This window comes from Aptenodytes patagonicus, chromosome 10 (assembly GCF_965638725.1).
Source record: "Aptenodytes patagonicus chromosome 10, bAptPat1.pri.cur, whole genome shotgun sequence".
Lineage (NCBI taxonomy): Eukaryota > Metazoa > Chordata > Aves > Sphenisciformes > Spheniscidae > Aptenodytes > Aptenodytes patagonicus.
Genome location: NC_134958.1, coordinates 24,586,009 through 24,605,430, shown reverse-complemented (window position 1 = coordinate 24,605,430; position 19,422 = coordinate 24,586,009). Strand labels below are relative to the sequence as shown.

General features: G+C 54.4%; 1 protein-coding gene across 3 annotated transcripts in view; it reads right to left on the bottom strand.

The window, feature by feature from the left end:
• Positions 1–90: 90 nt before the first annotated feature.
• ALPK3 (alpha kinase 3) overlaps positions 91–19,422 on the bottom strand; it is a 34,934-nt gene continuing 15,602 nt past the window's right edge. For 2 of the 3 annotated variants that reach the window (XM_076348644.1, XM_076348645.1), the window contains 11 exons: positions 14,296–14,413; positions 11,952–12,984; positions 6,545–8,396; positions 5,579–5,726; positions 3,950–4,077; positions 3,642–3,677; positions 3,245–3,519; positions 2,806–2,894; positions 2,337–2,554; positions 2,090–2,138; positions 91–1,919 (listed from right to left, as the gene is read on the bottom strand). In XM_076348644.1, the coding sequence (XP_076204759.1) occupies positions 1,598–1,919; positions 2,090–2,138; positions 2,337–2,554; positions 2,806–2,894; positions 3,245–3,519; positions 3,642–3,677; positions 3,950–4,077; positions 5,579–5,726; positions 6,545–8,396; positions 11,952–12,984; positions 14,296–14,413 (4,268 nt within the window). In that variant the 3' untranslated portion in view covers positions 91–1,597. Of the gene's footprint in view, positions 1,920–2,089; positions 2,139–2,336; positions 2,555–2,805; positions 2,895–3,244; positions 3,520–3,641; positions 3,678–3,949; positions 4,078–5,578; positions 5,727–6,544; positions 8,397–11,951; positions 12,985–14,295; positions 14,414–14,552; positions 14,701–19,422 lie in introns of those variants that run through there. The other variant, XM_076348646.1, reaches the window with a different exon arrangement.

The following is a 19,422-nucleotide window of genomic DNA, read 5'->3' as shown; positions in this document are numbered from 1 at the left end:
ACTTGAAGACGTTTCCTTCCGCCGAACGCAAAGCCGCCCCGTCCTGCTGTGCTTGGGTGCATCTTTTCCGCAGGGACCACAGCGCTGGGGAACAGGCCAGTCCTTCTCACTTTATTGCACTCGAGAGCACCCATTTGCCAACGCAGGCCACGTTATGTACATCGTTATTTTACAATGACCCAACAACAAAACACCAGGGCCCCAGAGCATGCCACACTCCCAGCCCAGTCCCTTCCCTCATCCGCCAGGCTGCAACGAGCCACCATTTTGGACACCACCATGCGGGGTGGCATTGCTGGCGCCCAGCACCCTCCTCCAAAGCCCTAGGGAAGGCGATGCTCTGCGGCAAGTTGAAGCAGGCAGCACTGGGGCTCTTTGCAAGCCTTGCTGCCCACTGCCACGCTCTGCTGGCTGCTGCATGCCTGACCGAGCTGACAGGCACAGGGGAGGTTTGACGCAACGTAGGGTGCTTTACTTTCCAGCATGAGCATCGCTGCCTGTCTGTCGCTGCTGCCTGCCGCAGGGCAGCGGGATCTGGAGAGGGTGCCGCTAGCTGCCACTGGGGTACGGCATGTGCCAAGGGGTGATGCTAAGCAAGCATGACCAGGTCGTGCTCTGGGGCTGGGCAGGGCGTACAGGGTCTGCGTATGGCAGGTGGGCAAGGAGGGGTGAGTCCTGTGGGCTGGACACCCGCATGTGCCAAAGCAGTGCCTGGCATGGAGCGGCAGTCTCCCCTTCGCCCCGCTCCCGGGTGTCTCGTGTGAGGTAGAGCATCCTTACCATGGCACTGGCCAGCACCCATAGCAGCACCGCCGCCCTCAGCATCCGCCCGGCAAGGGGGTGGGAGGCTCACCCCGGGGCGCAGGGGAGGCCGGGAGGGCAGGGGTGCAAAATCCCATCCCCATGCAGCTGCCGGTACTGCCGCCAGCCCCCCGCCACGGGACCAGCCTGCACCCCAGAGCCCCACGCAATAGCAGCAGGAGCCCTGCAGCTCACCACTAAACCCCTCTGCAGCAAAACCTTTTAAATCACAGTGTGCCAGGGCAAATGAGACCGCCTGGGCGCTGTTGAGGTTCACATCCTTGACACAGAGCGCTGGTGGGGCTTGGCGTGGTCGCTTTATGGAGGACACAAAGAGGGACATGAGGTGCTGGGAGCCAGGAGGGCAGCCTGGACTCCCAGTTTTCTCAGGGGAGCCAGACAGGGCGCACGGCCCCTGCGAAGCCCGAGGGAGCAGGTCTGACAGCCCCTGCCTTAAGGAAGGCAAACGGAGAGAGTCGAGAGAGGAAAGCGAGCCTGAGCGTGGAGGGGCACATGGCCCCACAGGTTCCACCACTGGCAGCAGCTCTTGTAAAGAGGTATTGGCGAGGGGGTCTGCACTGCCCCTGGCTCACAGCCCCACCATGACCCCAGCCGAGCTGCTCACACTAGCACACACCACACAATGCAAGAGCCGCGAGCTGGAACGGGAGCCAAAGGGAGGAGAGCGGCGGCAGCAGCCGCTGCCGGGGTCTCCCCTTCCCAGCTTGGTCTCCTGCTGCCTCCAGGCTGCTTGGGCTGGGGTCCGGAGCGGGGTTCCCAGCTGCAGTGGCTCCAGCTACTGTGGGCAGCCAGACCTGCTTCTCTCTCCTGACCCGGGTTTGGAGGCTGCCGGGGCCTCCCCTGTTTCTGCAGCTCTCCGGGAGCTCTTGGGGCTCACAGCAGCCTTGCGGGTACCCTGGGGACTTGCCAGCCCCTTCTTCTGGAACTGGGGGCTGGACTGGGCAGATTTCCTACCCATGGAGGGGCTCTTGGAGCCCTTGGGCTTCGCTGGCTCCAGTGTCTTCAGGCCCAGGATGCTGCAGTAACGGTTACACTGGTGAGTGGCCACAAATTGCTCCAGCAGGGAGGGGAAGCAGCTTTCCTTCAGCCCCTGGTACCTGCCAACACAGCCATCCTCAGCCCCTGCTTCGCACCAGGAGATGTCCTGCCGTAGCAGGGAGCCGAGGATGGAGCCCGGCCATGCTCACCACCATGGCCCTTCGCCACATGAGCGGCGGAGCTGGGGACAGCCGGGACCACCCCGCGCCAGCAGCTCAGGGTCACTCACCCTTTCAGGTTGGTAGCAATCCGCACGTTGGTCATCTTCCAGCCCACTCCTGCAATGAAAGGGAGGACAACCAGTCTCTGCCCAGAGAAGGACGGGCACTGGCACGGAGGGCAGGTCATTGCCCTGCAAGCTGGGCTCCATGGCACGTGGGGAAAGAGGCAGGAGGGCAAGGCTGGGCTTTTCCTCCTCCTTTCACAGGCCAGAGGGTGGTGAGGGGCCACAGGAGTCAGATGGGAAATCCCTTTACCTTCCATGTCTGTCACGAGGATGTTTCCATTTGTCCACTGGTAGACCCAATGCTGGAAGGTGCAGCATTTGAGCACGATCTCCGAGGTGCCTCGTGCCACCAAGCTGCCATCTCTCTCGGTGACACAGTACTGCTCGCAGAGCCCACCCAGGTCCTCCTCCATCGTGGCATAAGGGATGTTGTTGGCTGGTCGGTAAATCAGGTACAGAGGAATTATCCTGCATGGGAGCACACAGACTGGGTCAGAACCAGCTGGCAAGCTCTCCCACCACAGCAAGTGGAGATTCACACCGCGGTCTGCAACCCTGGCTTTTGCCTTCCCCCCCGCCCAATATCCCTTCCGTTTGAGGGTGGGAGAAGAGCACGCTGCCCTTTGGGATGTCCCTAGCACCCACAGGGAACCCTCCCACCATCCCCCGGGATGCTCTGCCGGGGTTTCAGGCCAGCAGAGCTGCAGCACCTTACTTACTCAGGCACCACTCCAAAATCAGGGATGGCTCGTGCCTCAGCAGCAAAGATCTTGCAGTACTCGCGGCTGGAGTTCTGGATTTTACATTCCTGGAGATGCAAACAGAAGAGTCAGGGACCTGTCCTGTCTTGCACCAATGCCTCCCTGGAACCCCCGGCCTGGCCAGGCATCCCCTGGGACCGCTGCCAGTTGTTTCCCTGTCCTGGTAGTGAAAGGACAAGTGACAGAAAAGCTCTGAGCAGCTCCGTGTTGCTCAGAGAGAAGAGCTGAAGCCAAGAATAACAAGGACATCGCCAGCCCGCTGGAACATGGCTTGACCCCTCCAGAGCATTCAAAAAGTGGAAGGAAATAAAGTGGGCACAGAGCTGGGGACCATGGCACAGACAGACGGGGAAGGCGTGGGGGAGACAGGCAGAGGGTGCCCCACAAGGACGCCCACCTGGATGGTGATATCGTAGTTCTTCTCGATGAGGCTGTTCTCGTTCTTGGTCCCAAAGACAATGAAATTGTGCACTTTGATGACGCAGGTGTGGCCGGACTCAAAGACGGGCTCCAGGCCGTAGATGGCTCTGGCACGGCAGGCTTTGCGCAGGAAACCGGCACCCACTTCCACGTCCTCGCTCACCACACGCCCGAAGAGCTTATCCCCCCAGTAGCCTGCGTCAGCCAAACCCTTCGCGAACACCATGGGCGTCATCTCGATCTCCTCTCCAACTGGCAGAGGGAAGAGCTGGTGAGGGGGGACAACGCGGGCACGTCCTGCCCCCGCCACAGAGCTGCCTGCCCCCCGCGCAGCAAGGGGCAGCAGTTGCAGCTTGTCAGCATGTGGCCCTTACCTTCGATCTCTTCCCGCAAGATAAATCCTGACAGCACTAGAGGAGACAGAAAGCAAAGAGGTGTCAAGGTCCTGCCAGGATCCCACCCTGCCCCATGCACTTCCACACCAAGGGATGGCAAGGAGGATGGTGTGAATCGCTCATAAATTAGCACATGGAGGCAGATGCACCTCACAGAGGTGGTGTTATGGGGCATGCAAGGCTCCCCCTCCACAGCCTGGCACCAAGCCCTCTCCGCAGTTCACCACGCCGCCCCACGGCACACCCGGGCAGCTGGGAGAGCTGCCAGGCTGCTGAGGGCTCCTCACCTTCTGGGCTGAGCAGGAAATCAGTGGAGTCAGTGCCATACTCATTGCTGATCACGCACCGGTAGACCCCGCAGTCCTTCTGGGATGCCTGGACTACAGCCAAGGCTGCCTGGCCCTCGTCGCCAGCGCTGGAAGAAACCGGAGCATGGCCTCAGCCCCGTGTGATGTGTGGGGGCACACAGGAGCACACAGGCACACAGGGACACACAGGAGCATCACAGGCACTGTGGGTGGGCACCATGCTGCCCTTGGAGGGCTGGAAGAGGGCTACAAAGGAAGCCAGCCCAAGGGTATCCCAGCTGTTCCCCTGGCACCTCATGGCACCAGGCGTCTGGCCCTGCAATTTGTACTCACAGAGATACTCGTCTTCCAGGCAAGCCCTGCAAAATCTGGCCGGGTTTGGGCTACAGACTGGTAAAGGTACTTGCCTCTGAGTGTGGCTGGGTCAGGGCTGTGCTTGGGCTAACAGACCCGCATCTGGATGGGATGGCTGGAAGCCAAACAGCCACAGACATGTCCAGCTTCATTTTCAGCTGTTCACGAGTGAGGGCAGACACCGCTCCCCATCCTACAGCCTGCCCCTCTCCGAGGGACTGGCAAAGCATGACCTCTGTATCAGCAGGCTGCCGGTCTTCTCCAGCCTGCAGCACCAAGCTTTGGGCTAGCAGTTCTTCTAGCCAAGGTGGCGACACACTGGGCAGACAGGTCTCTGCAAGAACCAAAGGCCTGTTTCTGCCTCGCATGGCCAGTGTGAACCAGCAAGGGGATGATGGGCCGCAGAGGGAAGAGGTGGGACCCTCATCCTGAGACCCGCTGGCTGAGCAGGCTCTGCTCTGGTCAGCTAGAAGGCAATGGCCACTCCTGGTCCATCTGCCCCAGCTCAAATATTTGCCGTAGGAGATTGTTTCTGCCCCAGAAGCACATCTTTCTGCCTGCTCATTATAAAGGGAGCTCAAGGGATGCTCAAAGGCATCAGGCAAATCCTATCCAATGTGGATGATGTTCCCACACAAGCTCCCTTGGGCTTGAGAAAAAGTTGCTCTCCATAATGCACCCAAAGGAGCATCCGGGATAGAAGAAGCCACCCAGCTGTCCGAACATGCTCTCCCTGTGCAAGGGCAGTGCCAAGGGATAGAGAGGGCACAGCCAGAGCTGCTTTTTCCCTGTTGGTGCTTGCTGTGGTTGCATGGAAGTACCTGCTTGGGTGCAGCGTGCAGACCCTCCCAGTACAGCTGCCACGCTTGCATGTATCACTTGGGGTCCCAGTTTTGCAGCTCACACTCAGCTCTCAAACTCTGAGATGGGCACAGCACCTTTTCTGCCCTCCCCGAGCTTTGGGTTCAGCCCCTGCTCTCCCCAGGGCTCTGCTACTCAAAGCATCAGCCCTTAAGCCAGGCTCCAGACGGAGCATCAATAGAACAAATTTGGCAGCAATTCCCCACCTGGGCGATCCCTCCCTCCCCGGGCACCAAGAAGATAAAGTTCACAACATACTGTGCCATGCAATGAGCTTCCCATGCAGCCTTAACAGAAGGGGCACCTTCACCCCCGTAAAGGCAAGGAGCTGGATTTAACACACAAACCCAGGGCTATGCACAAGGACTACAACGAAGCGGAGCTGGCAGTTACCTCCTTTGGGCTTCTGCTACAGGGATCTCGTCCTTGTACCACATCAGCTTAGAATCACTCAAAATATTGAAGAACTGGCACCAAAGTTTCAGGTTTCCTGACGCATCGGAAAATTGTTCTGCCCTGATCTTACGAATCACCTGTGGAGCTAAGGACAGGGTGCAAAGAGATCGATGGTGAGACACACAGTGCTGGCTGCAGCTCCGGGGACAGGTCAGCCTGCCCCAGCATTGCTGCTTAGGACTTTGGTGTTGGGTATCACGCGTATGTCAGCACAGCCTGGTATAACATCGTCTTCCCAGGGAAGGTCTCAGAGCTCCGTTTGGGTAGATACAGTGGGATACAAGTGGTACAAATTCGTTCAACAGCACAGCAGTGCAATACCTAGTGGGGCTCGGCCAGAGGTAATGCAGAAAAACACTATGCAACGTTGGAGGAAACATTTATCCACTGAAGTAGGGATTTATCAAGGTTACCCTTACTTTTGCAAGAGTGCTGATTTCTGTGAGGGTATCACCTGGCTCCCACAAGCACTTCAACACCAGGATTATGCCTTTTCTAATTCAATGCCACGAGGGATCAAATTAGCATTGACCATGGAGGTGGAAAAGGAGTGTGCACCCCGCTGATGTCCACTGAACCCCCGACCAGCATGAGGCATGGTGAGGACCAGGACATGCAGACCAAGAACAAGAGGATTATATGATTCCTTTGGCCAGGGAAGTCCAGGCTGTGGAGACAGCCAGTCTCAGTGCTGCTGTCTCTTGCGTTCCTCCGCCCTCCCTGCGCCAGGGAAGAAGTCTTGGGGCAGACTTTTGGCTTTCACACGGCCAAAGGGTGATGCTGAAAACCCTGCAAATGCACAAAACTCACGTGGCCCCAGCTGACTATCACCAGCTCAGTTGGCCAGGCTCCCTTTGTAGGCAACAAGGAAACATGCTTCATGGGGATTACCTCTTCCCTTACCTTTAAATGGGTTATTTGCTTTCTTGGACTCCGCTGGCTGTGGTTCTGGCTTATCATATTCAGGGGCCTCATGGTCACCACTGCTGTCACCTGTGGGCTCCTCATACAGCTTAGGAACCTCCAACATGGCCATCTTCCTCGTGAGGGTTGGCGAGCGCTGCTCTGTGGGAGGGGACGGAGCCAGGGCAGGCGACTGCAACAGGGCTGCGTTCTTCCTGGATTGCCGTGGCGAAACGGTAGGACTTCTCATGTGCCCTGGGCTCTCTGGGGTTGCCTCCTCTTCCTCCCCCACCTGCTTGGTTTTTGGCAGGTATATTTTGCGCCGGGCCCCGGAAGCAAGCTCCTCTGGTGTGGCACAAGGTAGCACTGCCAGAGGGTCACCAGGGCTCTCTTCTTCAGGGCTTGCTGGAGGCAAATCAGAAATATTATTAGGAGGCTGCCCCGCTCCTGCTGCCAGCATGCTGCCCACCACAATGGAGGGCACAGAGAGCTGGGGTGGCCCCTCCACCTTGGGAGCGACCCGGGTACGTCTCTTTGGTGGCACAGGCCTGCAAGCCAGCATCTCCTTGCTGGTAACGAATTCCTCGTTAATCATGCCTGTGATCCGCCTGGATGTCCTGGGGGTCAGAGGTAAGTTCTCTGCTGTCTGGAAGAGCTGATTGTTTTGTACCTTTTCCAAAACTCTCCTTGAGGTGCGGGGGCTCAGGCCTGCAATACCTATCTCTGGGAGCATGACTTCCTCTGCATCGAGCTGCTCCTTGTTCCTGGGGTCAGTGTCTTCTTTCATGGCATCCTTACTGCTATCTGACATTTTTAAAAGCAGCAGCAGATAGTTCTTCAAGGAGGAAACAAGGCTTTTGTGCTGCATTTTCTCCTCCAAAGACATCTCCTGAGGTTTCTCGAGGCTAGGCAGGACCAGCGGTACTTGTGGCTGAACCTCAGCACCTCCTTCAAAAGTGCCTGAAGGTGCTGCCGGTTCCTGATGCAGAGATGTGGCTGTTTGCCCTCCTCCTTCCTTCCCCTGAGGTCCCACAGGCACTGGTTTGGCACTCTCCTCCCCTAACGTGCTGGCTGAAAACTCCTCTTGCCGGGCAGATCCATCTGCCTTTTTGATTTCCATTTCTCTGCTTGCAGGAGGCAGCAGCTGGGCTCCAGATGGGACCTCTCCTGCTGTGGCCTCCATCCCTGGGTCGCCATGAGCTGCAAGCGGTGCCTCCTGAGCCACTGACATCTCCTCTGCAGGAGCGGGGAGCGGCTCTTCCTTGGCGAGGCGAACTGAAGCAGGAGCTGGCGTTTCACTCTTCTGATGTCCCAAAGGTGTCCCTCCCACCGCCCTGTGCGCAGTCCCAGGAGATGGCTCTGCTGCACCGCTCCCTCCTGCCTCTGCACTGGGATGGCTCCGGGACAGCTCTGCTCCTGCCTCTTTGCTCTTCCCATCCTTTACTGCTGTCTGATGTGTGATTTGCTCAAGAGGAGTGTTTTCTCCAGGCTCTGGAGGACTCAATTTCTTTACTAATGGCTCTTCCTCACCTTGGCTTTTGTCCTCTTGATTTAACAGTCCTTGTTGGGTCTCTCTGCCCTCAAGAGCACGGGAATGTCCTTCTGCCTGCTTTCTAGTGGGAGGGTGCTCCTTGCTGGACTGCACGTGGTCTGCAGAAGGTGCTGGTGGCTTTGGTGGCTCCTGAGGCCTCAGCCGAGGATTTGTCCTTTTCCCAGCCCCCATGGTCTCCTGGCAGACAGGCATCTCTTTCCTGAGCTCCTCTAACTTTTTGGCTTGCTGACCGGTCTCTACGGTTGGACCGGACACTGGATGTTTTAGGTCACTAGCAGACTGTCCCACTGTTGCTGCAACCTAGTCAAAAAAAGAAAACAGAAAATTAGCATCATTTTACTGCCTGGGTCTGCTCAGTGGTGCTTGTGGTCCATCTGTACGATATGGCACTGCCCAACTTCTGCTTGAATGGTAAGTATTAACCTGGGATCGCTGATATTCACTCATCCAGGGCCTCCTGGCTTCGCCATCATCCCACAGTAGTGGGTCCCACAGCTCCCTGTCATGCTGCACAAAACGTTTTTTCTTTTAATCAACTCCAACTCTTCTGCTTTTCAATGGCTTGGTTGTGCACAGAGGCAGGAGATCTGCCTCTCTAAAACATTCAATGGCTTTTAACTCAATCTCCTCTGATACAGCGCCTTCCCAAGGAGCAAAACTTTCCCGTTTTCACCAGCCGTTGTCGAGACCTTGTATAATTTCTTTGCTCTTTTTTAAGACTCAGTGCTCCCCCTATACTATATCTGCAATCTCCACTCTGAGATGGGGCAATCGGCATGTCACACACTATCTGGATGAGGCTGCCCAAATGATTTATAGCGAAACTGTACACCGTGACGTTATCTGCGCTATTTGACCATCCTGTTTCTTTGACGTTCGGGAAGCTCAAATGTTTCCGACTGCAGCTGCACACCAAGCAGATGTTTCAGCAAGCTGCCCGCTGTGACGGTTGAGCTTTATCCCAAGAAGATCTGGCAAAATCCTCCAGCCAAGGGGCACTATCTATTTTTGTAGGATAAGGCTCAGGGGAGGCAGCGATACCGCTGATACACGCTGTGCCCAGCTGATGCTCAGCTAGCAACTTCAGGACAATCACATGGGAACAGTGCATGCACACAACAAGTTCCCCTTCCATCCCAGAGGATCTGCTGCTAAGGATTTTCTCCTGAGGTCTTGAGCTTTAAGCCTCCAAAATGAGGTCCACGGGAAAGGAGGGATGTGGTACTTAGCCCTCCTATTTTGTGACACTTCATCTTCATTTGAATGCTTGGAAAAACCAGGAAAGGTAATGCCAGTCTCTCAGCAAGCGCTTCCCCAAGCAATTGCTATGACAATGTGAGTATCAGAGGACTGGGGTGGGAGGAGCAGCATTAGGGGGACCATTCCCACACACAAAATCCAAGTCTGCTTCCTTGGTAGACTCCAAAGGATGCCAAAGGCTGGGCAGTTTCTGCCTCCGCACACAGGACGTGCAGAAATAGGGCCCCAGTTCACAGGGTTGCACAGGCACCCCCAAATGCCACACGTCCTTGCTGCTGTTCCCCTAGAGCCACATCCCTAGCCTGTTTCAATGGGCTGAGTGTCACAACACAGAGCACCCCAGTGCTCAGGCTTAAAAGGTTTTATTTTAAGAGACGGATGGGCTTCATGCAGTGACCTCCCCCCAGGTTTTACCACAGTATTTGGTCCTCCGTGGCACGGAAAGGGATGGAGATGGACACAGCCCAATCTAACCGCAGGGCCAGCCCTGGTCCCTCTGCTTGGGGGCTGAGCAGCACAGTGCCCAGGGGGGCTGGAGGTGGACCAGGGCTGGTGGTTCACAGCTGGATGCACAGAGGCAGCTCTACGCAATGGTGCTGGTCAGTGGGGACATCTCTTTGGCTGAAGAGGACTTGGGGTTTGGGGGAAATTTGCTCATCATTGGTGCACGAACTAAAGCTTATTCAGAAAAGCTTTCTGGGAGCTTTTCAGAAAAGCACCTGTCCTTAAGTAATCGTAAAACACTCAAACTAGGGGCATATAAAAGAAATATAATAGAATCATCAGTTTCAAAGTTAGGCAAGAGTGATCATCATGCAAATCCAGTTTCTTCTCTGCTCTTGTGCGTGAGGATGTTCAGAGCCTGGCTACGGTCTGGCATTTTGCAAAGCCCTTCTGCTACAGATAAACCCAGCTCAAAAGAGAAGTCCTGAGCATGAGGCCCAGCTAGGTCCCAAGGCCAGGAAAACACTCATGCTACGACCCTGTCTTGTTTAAGGGAAAGATTAAAAAAGAAAAAGACAAGCAACCCGTGTCCTGGGGAGTGAAAATATCCTCAAACACCTCAGGAGTCAGCTTTAAAGGGCTTTAAAATAGCTTATTTGGTCACACAAAAGCCTGAGCACTTTCTCCAGCATCACCAACTAGCTGAAGCATTCAAATTCAAATCAAAAGCATTCCCTTTTGTCTACTCAAAGGCACACCAGCTGACAAGTTACAGATTTCCTCTGTGAGTGGGTTTTTGAAGAGGAGAATACCTTGATGCATGTCAAAGGCTCAGGGATGACAGCCCAAGCCTGGCTGCTACACACCAACACTTCACCCTCCTTAAGAGCAAGGGGCGTAAAAATGAGCAGAGCGGGAGAAAACTAATTGCTTTGCCATAGGCTCACATGCACAGCAATAATTTCTGCAGCAATATGTGATACTGATGGGTCAAGTTAAAGATGGGTTCAGGGTGCTGCACTGTGGCGAGGCCAGGACCCAGATGCTTGCTTCACTGCATAACACAGCGGGTTTCTTACCAGTAAATGGTGCTCCTACCTATGGCTAAAGAAATCTAGAAGAGGAAGAAAGGAATTTTATTTCACTGGAGCACCCGGCAGTCCCACTTTCCATATCGTGGATGTTTTCACATCCTGAAGTATTTGCATTACCCACCGAAGGACACGTGTTGCACCCGGAGTGCCTCCTCTGATAGCCTTGGTCTGTACTGAAAGCGTGCACCTACCATAGCTCAAAGGCCAAATCCTGATGGCACCTGCAAATTGGACTCAGAGAACCTTTTCCACAGAAGGGATCATTAAAGAAAAAAGGAAAAAAAAAAAAAAAGACTGGTAGCTTCCAGTCTAACATTTTAATGGAAAATGCTTCAGGTTAAGTGACAAAAATAGAGGTTGACTAAAAGATGCAGTGAGGGTCAGGAGCAGGTGCTGTGTCCTGGCTCTGCATCACCACCACAATGAGTCTTGCAACAGAGTTTTTCCAACAGGGAAGAGCCAAAAAATAGCTCAGATCTACTGTATACATGTTGCACTGTAAACAAAATTCAATGTCCTGCCCAGCGCAGCCCACGTGGCGTACCTGGCACGCTGCGCTCATTTGCATGGGGGGCTCATTAAATGCTGGCTGAAGCTCAGGCTCAATAGCTAAACTGAACAGATGTCATCAGTCTCGCTGCCTGTTGTACGCACAAGGCATCCACCCCCAACTATAAATAGCCATTCAGTGCTCCCTGATTAGCTGATTTGGAAACATTTTGCATGAGGTCAGCCTGCCGATTAAGCAGGAGAGCTCACAGCACACCCCGAACCACCCGGAGACCAGCTGCTCGGTCGGAGGGCCCTGACGTACATCTCTCCTCACCACCTCGTCTGACATTTATTCGGAGATGGGGTGGAAGCTCTGCTGTCTGGGCACACAAAGTCAAGAAAGACCTTTTTCCTGGGTGCTTTAGCCAGTGGAGACCTACGAAACCTCGGCAGCAGATCCCATGGGGTACACACAGCCTCCCAGGGCTGGTGCCACAATACAACTGTGCAGCACAAATATTTTCTTGTTGCAACCCCTGCGTTGGCTGCTTTCTGTCCTAGTTACCTCTGGACCGACGGCTTTGTTTCCCTCCGACTTCTGTGCTTGGCGCTGGCCTCTCTGTCCCTCGGACGGCACAGGTCCTGCCTCCGACACCTCTGAGGATGGCGGAGCATCCTCTGTCTGTCTGCTGACTGCCACAGGCTGCAGGGCAGCCTCGCTCGCAGCCTCTTCCTTGGCTCCCACCTTCTCCTTCCCTGCTGCTGGCTTCACTTGCTTATCAAAATACATCTCTTTCAGAGAGAAGTGCATGTCGCCATTGATTTTAGTGTCCCGATTCACAGCTTTCCCGGGCTCTTTGATTTTTGGGCTGTTTTCCACTTCTTGATCATTTGCCACCCTCAAACACGCATTCCTGCGTAAGGGGACAGGAGGGGCAAACCTTGGATTTGGAGAGGGGTTGGCCCTGTCTCGCCCACTTTCTTCTCGCTTGGAAACTTCCTGCTTTGCTGCTGGAGGAGTCTCCACTTTCTTTTTCTTTTTAGCTGCAGAGTCTTTTGCCATTGGCTTAGTCGCTAGGTCCTCCACCGTCTCGTAGATGTATGCGAGAAAGCTGTTCCCATTCTCCTCCACACTTTCCAAAGAGGCATCTCCATTGGTGGTCACCTCTGCTTTCAAAGGTGCTATCAGTTTGCTTGGAAAGCCTGTCATTGCATTGACTGGCTGCTCCTTTGGCTCAGCAATATCCTCATGTAATCTGGACTGAGAATCGGCGACATGCACTTTTGCTGCATCCTCATTCTCCCATGGAGAGGCTCCCGACCGGAGATTCAGATCCCTGGCCAGCCTTCGCTTTCTCTGGAGCCGATCGGGGCTCATTCCCTGCAACTTCTCCACCTCCACATTTTCCTTCCCTCGTTTCTTGCCCTGTTCTATCTCTCGCAGCTTTTCTTCAGCTTTTCTCTTAATTTTGTCAAACCACTTCTGATGGATTTTGAACTCGGTCATGGTTCCCACTTCCAGCACACCAGAGCAGGACACGATGCCTTTGTTATTTCTAGCTGAGGCCTGGTAAATGCCTGCATCTTCTTCTTGGCACCTGGAAACCAAAAGCTCTGTGTGAGACCTGCCCGTCCTCCTCAGGCACTACCGCTGGGCACACAGGCATGCACGCTCTCCGACTTCTTGCTCCAGAGGGGCCAGAAGATGAAGACGTGGCCCTTGAGGTGCCCACAGTAGGTCTGGAGGCCTGGGGCTGGCCTCACTCCCCGGGCTCTGCCTGTTCTCAGCACTAGCAGATAAGCAAGTTGGATGTTAAAATAGCGCCCAGCTCCCCCCTGGGCTGTAACTCTGATAAGAGAGGGCTGTGAGGGAGGAGGAACAGCTAGCACCAGGTTTCCCCATTGTTCTTGGCCACACTCCTCTGCAGGATCTTCTCCTCTTAGCTCTTCACAGCCTACATGACATTTCTGTTCTTCCTCCACCCTACTGCCTTACCAAAGCCTTCCCACCCCACTTCACAGGCACCAGCACAAAGTGCATGCCGCCTCTGCTGTAACCCCTGGGGGACACGGAGATCCCTGCTCCTGCAAGAGGTGAGCCAGTCTCTGACAGAAACCTGGAGCACACCTGGGGTGGCAGAAAAGCCCAGGCTAGAAGCACGAGGATGACAGGACTATCAGCAATACCGATATTCTGCACTTTCAGACAGTGCTGCACCTGTCTGACATCCCAAATCCAGGACTTGAGGTGCAACAGGGCTCTGCTTGCTGGCGACATGGTGTGCCTGGCTCTCCAGAAACACAGTCCTCGTTTAAAGTTAAAAGAAGCTGGTAGTCAGGGCTGAATAAAGGAGGCCCTTGGCTCCATCAGTCGAGTGCTAAAGCAGCCCTTTCCTTCCCTGACCTCATGGTGACAGCTAGGAAAGGCCCCCCTGGGACAGGACTGCAGCCCTTTCCCCTCTTTGCCCTTGCTTAGGACACTCCTATGAACTGTTTCTGTCCCTGTCCTGCCTGTTCCCCTGGACCATCACTCTGGAGGCAGCCAGCGCTTTCCCTTCGCTCACCTTTATCCAGCCCTAATGCTCAGCTCCTGTCTGGTGCAGCCATAGCACACGCTGCTACCAGCACTGGAAGGCTCCAGAGAGGAATTTCTCCTGATCTTCCTCTTGCTTCAGGCACGGCAGCTATCCCTGGATGCAGTAATGTACCTCATACTGATGTGATCGGGGAGTCATCAGAGCAAAGAGCTGAAGGGGAAGGGACAGCTGGGAACATCGCAATGGGGAGCAGAAGAGGCCAGCACGGGTGCCGGGGGGAGATCACTGCTGACAGCCAGCTCCTCCAAATACTGAAAACATGCTCAGAGCTCCCATCACCAAATCCAACCACTCTCCAGCTTCTTTACTCACTTGTACAGCTGCAGGGTGTGGCGATTTCCATGACGGAATATCTCATACTTGGGTAAGCCACAGTAGCGGTCCATCTCTTCATCGTCCTTATACCATGTCACCTCCGGCTGTGGGTATCCTGGGGAGGAGACGGATGGCACATCAGGGTGTGAAACATTGCAACCAGTAGCACAGCAAGCCGGCTCCCGCGGGGACAAGGTATCAACAGCAAAACGAAATGCTCCGGCAGAATAGGATACATGTTATTCTGGGCTCACCGCATTCTTTAAATCACAGAGCAGAAAAAGTATTGTGAGTGGAAATCTGATGGGCTTATCCAAGTCTTTTATCACTCCTAGGAATAGGGCTATTTTTGAGAAAAAAATCCCAGCACTTCATTCCTGAACAGAGGGGAGTGGATCACACGATCGTCTCCTGTAACACTGGCTGGGAAGAGAAGGTGAGCATACTGTCACTTTTATATGAAGAGGCATGTTTTGATGAGACTAAGGCTAAGGTTAGAAAACAGGCATTCACCCCTCCATGGAGCTCACAGCGTTTCGCTAAGTGTCACAGCCTGTAAACTGATCCAAAAGTTTCCATTGAACAGAAACAACCTTGATTGCATCACAGCCAGCTTGGTGTCCTACAAATGTCACTTGACAACAGATGTCACCTGCCTTTTCAGTAGAATGACATCATGACGTGTGTGACTGGCTGGCTAGCAGGCCAGGCACGCAGCCACGTTCCCCGCCACCGACAGCGGTGGTGGACCAGCACGAGCGCCCCACATGGACCAGTGCTAGCCACAGCCCTCATCTCCCACCAACAGCAGCTCTTGCTCAGAATAAGAGCAGTTTTCAGGGGAAAACTGCTTGAGCCGGCGGCCAACATTGGTTCCTATACTTCACACAGGGCTCCTGGCACAGCCAAGCTGACCCTAAGGGCATGGGATAAAAGTTTCAATTATCACGTCATGCCTCCGCTTGAGTCGATGCACTCAACAGTTGTTCAAAGCCCCAGGGTAGATATCCAAAGCTTATCTCCTGCAAATGCCCCTGCTGGCTTTCCATGCTGCCAAAGTGAAGGAGTCCGGCACGCTGCTCACCTCCACCAGTCCCCGAGGGTCTCCCCACCAGCCCCCGGCACCCCCGAATGCAGCAAGGGGTCAGCTCTCATGGACAGCCCTGGCATGGGGCCAGCGAGGGCTCTCCAGGAATATCCAAAGCATCCAGACTCGATGGCTCTGAAGTAGAGAGAGGGCAGGGACAGGGCACTACCTACCTATCCTGGATACTTCCCAGCTGCCAACCCACAGGTTTTGGGGCTGACCGGGACCCTTTTCATCTCAAGGGTGAGGAGCCTCCTACTTGCACCAGAGATGCTGTCAGCCTGTAGCAATGCCTGAGCCCAGCTTATGCCTGCTCCCATGAAGGTCCCATAGCAGGAGCGAAAGACCAGGAGCAAAGACTCATCAGCAGGAATTCCCCCTGGTTTTGGCCAATTCAGAATGCCTTTGACCAGAAAACCAGCATATGCCAAATCTCCTCATCACGTATTGCTTGGTTCCCCCCGCCCCAATCTGCTCTTCTGATACACTCCCTGTCCCCATCCCTTGCTTGTTGGGGCCCTCCAGTGTCCTCTGGCCCCTCGAGGGACTTAGCCCACTGGAACCAGACAGGGTTGGGGAAATAGTCTCAGAAGAGTTTTCCTTTCCTGCTCTCCTCCATGAATAACAGCCATCCCTATAGCCCAGACAACCCCACAGAACAGATTTTACTCTGTTATCTTCCTTTCCTCATTGAGGTCTCTTATTCTGCACTGCCCTGGCATCTACCCTCTCCATCCTCACTGCCTGTACATCTCTCGCATCCTTTGCTGCCTCATTCCCCTCCCACTGCTGCCATCGGCAGCTTTGGCCTTCTGTTGGTTAGTGCCTTTTCTTCTGCAGAAAGCCGTCATGACTTTCTCCTGAAGCCCTTCCTGCAAGGCTCTCCATCCTCCCCTTTGGTCCCTGTCTCACCAAGATCTGCTCTTTGCTGCTGCTGCTCTAGGAAGCACTCCTTCCTGCTCCTAGCAGTTTCTAGGAGAAGTGCAAAGCCCTCAGACACTTGTGGCTGAAATGAATGAGCCCTAAACTGCTAACTGGAGGAGGCCATGAGAGTATCCCAGTGATGGGATCACCAGGGATTGACTCTGCTGCTTATATTTTCCACAAATATTAGCTACTGACTGTACTTGGCAGGACCCTGGGCTGAATGAGCCTGTGGTGGTTTCTTTCTGCTCCAGGGATAAGGAACAAAACAATTTTCATACACAGCTCACACTTTGCCCAGAGCAATCCTACCCTTCCCAAGGGCAAGACCTTCAGGAGGCCCCCACGGTTCGTAACGCAGGGAGCTGGCAGGTAGATTTTCCTAATACCCTGCAAACAGCAATCACAGCACTTCATTCTGGGAACTGCAAGCATATCGTTTCCGAGAAGCCCTGTGCTGTCCCCCGGTGGCCTCTGCAGCTGATTTCCATTCCCAGCTGACATCTGCCGGAAAGAACTGCAATTTCTATAGCTGCGCAGTGCCTGGATGAAAGGCTTTTCCTCCTGCGAAGCCTAAACTCCCTTTGACCTGTAGCACTTGTGTCCTTGAGGCTACCTGCTCCCTACCAGGGGCTACCGCCGTACCAGCCCAGTGCAGGCAAGGAGGGACTAGCCCCTGCTGCACGCACCAGTCTGCAGCAAAAGGGAGCTACAGGCAAGTGCTGGCTGGAAACCCACAGGCAGAGGGATGCTGAAAGCCTTCCACCTCCCACGCAGAAACACTGGCCCCAGCTGCCTGTTCAAACACCAGCCGTTCCTTCCCAGGGACTGTAACCGGAGCCAAGCAGGGGATGGAGAGATGCCTGTGCAGGGACAAGGCTCCCTGGCATGCCCTACACTCCGCTGGGGAGGGGAGCTGCTGCTGACACTGCAGGCATCCATCTTCAGGCTGCCGAGCAAATAAATTCCCCTGGTCTGGGGGTGGGGGGCGCAGGCATCACTCACGGCATATCCCCTACAGCCACAACATCCACAGCTTGCCCAGCTGCTGCAACGAGCCAGTTTCAAGGGTACCGGTGGGATGGGGGTGGTCGAGCTGAGGGCTCCATCGGCAGGCATTGCCACGCTGCAGGGCGCCGGATGCCCACCCTTAGCATAAGCGCGTTGCAAGACAGAGAAGCCATTCATAAATTAGGCACTCGCCCTTCCAAAACCTGTCACTCCCACAGACCCCCCAGTGCAGCTGGTGCCGAGAGGGATTTGCCAGCAGCTGGTCCCCCTGTGTCCACCAGCGAGTACCCTGCAGTTGCAGACAGAGCGGTGCCGGGCGCTCCTGGGGAGGAGGGCAGGTGTCTGCTGCACATCTTCAAGCCCAGCAAAAGTTTTTTGGGAAGCATATCTTCCAGCAGCATTGCTCCAGCATGATGGCCAGACACTGCAGGACCCAGGAGACTTTTCTGAGCAAGGATTTTTTTTCCATGGAGATTGCCAGGTTTAGATCAAACATTCTTTTTCCCAAAGCTGTTAAAGTCTGAGAAGTCTCCAAAGCTTTGGTGACCTTATCCAAAACAGTTCGTGCAATAGCTATCTAAAAATCACCCAGAGAAGCTCTGTTTAAAGCAACTTTCTTTTTTTAATTTTTTGGGGCGGGGGTGGGGGGAGTTAATCTTCTGAAACTTGGGAAGGTGGAAGGAGTTTAGAACAATTACACATAATCTCCACGATTTTCTGTTTCTGCTCTACACAAGCTATGTGGAGTGGGGGCTTCAGGCAGTTTGGGGAGGAAAAGTCATGGTAAGATCTCATCCTTTCTGACTTTATGGATTTAAACCTCCCCATCGCCTGAAGACAAGGAGGCTTCCAGCAATGCTGACAGGAGGGACAGATACTCACTAAGAGCAGTAGCTCCCCACATGCCACCGGCCTGCGAGCGGTGCTCATTCTCCATCCCTCTCTTGCCCTGGCTGCCCCAAACCTCATCTCCCACCAGCCTGACCTCTGCTTTTTTATTCACTACCCCATCCCCAAACCCACCCATCCGCCCCTCTCACAGCCCCTCCATTTCTCCAGACATCCTTCATCCAAGCGCTTCGCTCTCGTCCTTCAAACATTTCCCTAACAGGGCCACCACGGACGCAACAAGTTGAACTCCTTTATGCTTATTAAAATTCTCATCCACTAAGCACACGACTGTCTACTTACTTTACCCCAACTTTACCCCAACTCTCTTCCCCAAGCCATGGGCCAAGAGCCCTTTCCCCTCCGTAGCCCTACAATAAACCCAGACTGTTTCTGGGCACGTTGCTTTGTTCCCATCCCCTCTGGGGATGTGCTACTCAACACAGTGCAGTTGCCCACGTGGATCGAGCACCTGCATAGCATGGGAGAGGTACCAGGTTGGACACTTCTTCAGCACACGCACTGACCCATGAAGGGAGTGATGTGGCCGAGCTCCCGAGCTGATGATTTGGGTAGCCAGGTCAGAGGGGTTGCACCTGCCTAAGGAGGGCTGAAATGGCACTGAAGAGGCAGCTGTACAACATACGGTACTGACATAGGATGATCTTGGCTAGATCCCGTCATCACCTCTCCCGGTTGGCCTCATTCCCTAACAAGAAGTCACAGACCCAGGCCCCTTCATCCAAGCCCCCACATTTCATCAGCCAACATCTCTCCTTCCCAGCCAACGCTATACAGAAATGACTGAAAAGCTGTAAAATCCTTGTAGTAGCACCTCCAATAAGGGCCACTCTCTGAAGAGAAGAGCCCAATATCCACTCACTGGGAAGGATCTGTGATGACCCTTGAGATCCTGAAGTCCAGACAGACCCACCAAGGAAAACACCGTGCCGACAAGCGGGGTGCGCTCTGCTCTGTAAGAAACTGCACAGTAAATGGAAATGTTCTCATTCCCTTTTTCACATCTCTCAGAGAACAAAGGATGAACTAATTTTGTCTAAAAAAGAAAACGTCATAACTGATGCAGGATTTGACCCAAAACGATCAAATCAGACATACTAGGGACACCAGTAGCAGGCAGAACTAGGCAACAGGAGGAAAGGAGTGTTTGTGCAACCACCCAAGAGCATCAGGAAGCCTGCCTCTGCCTGACT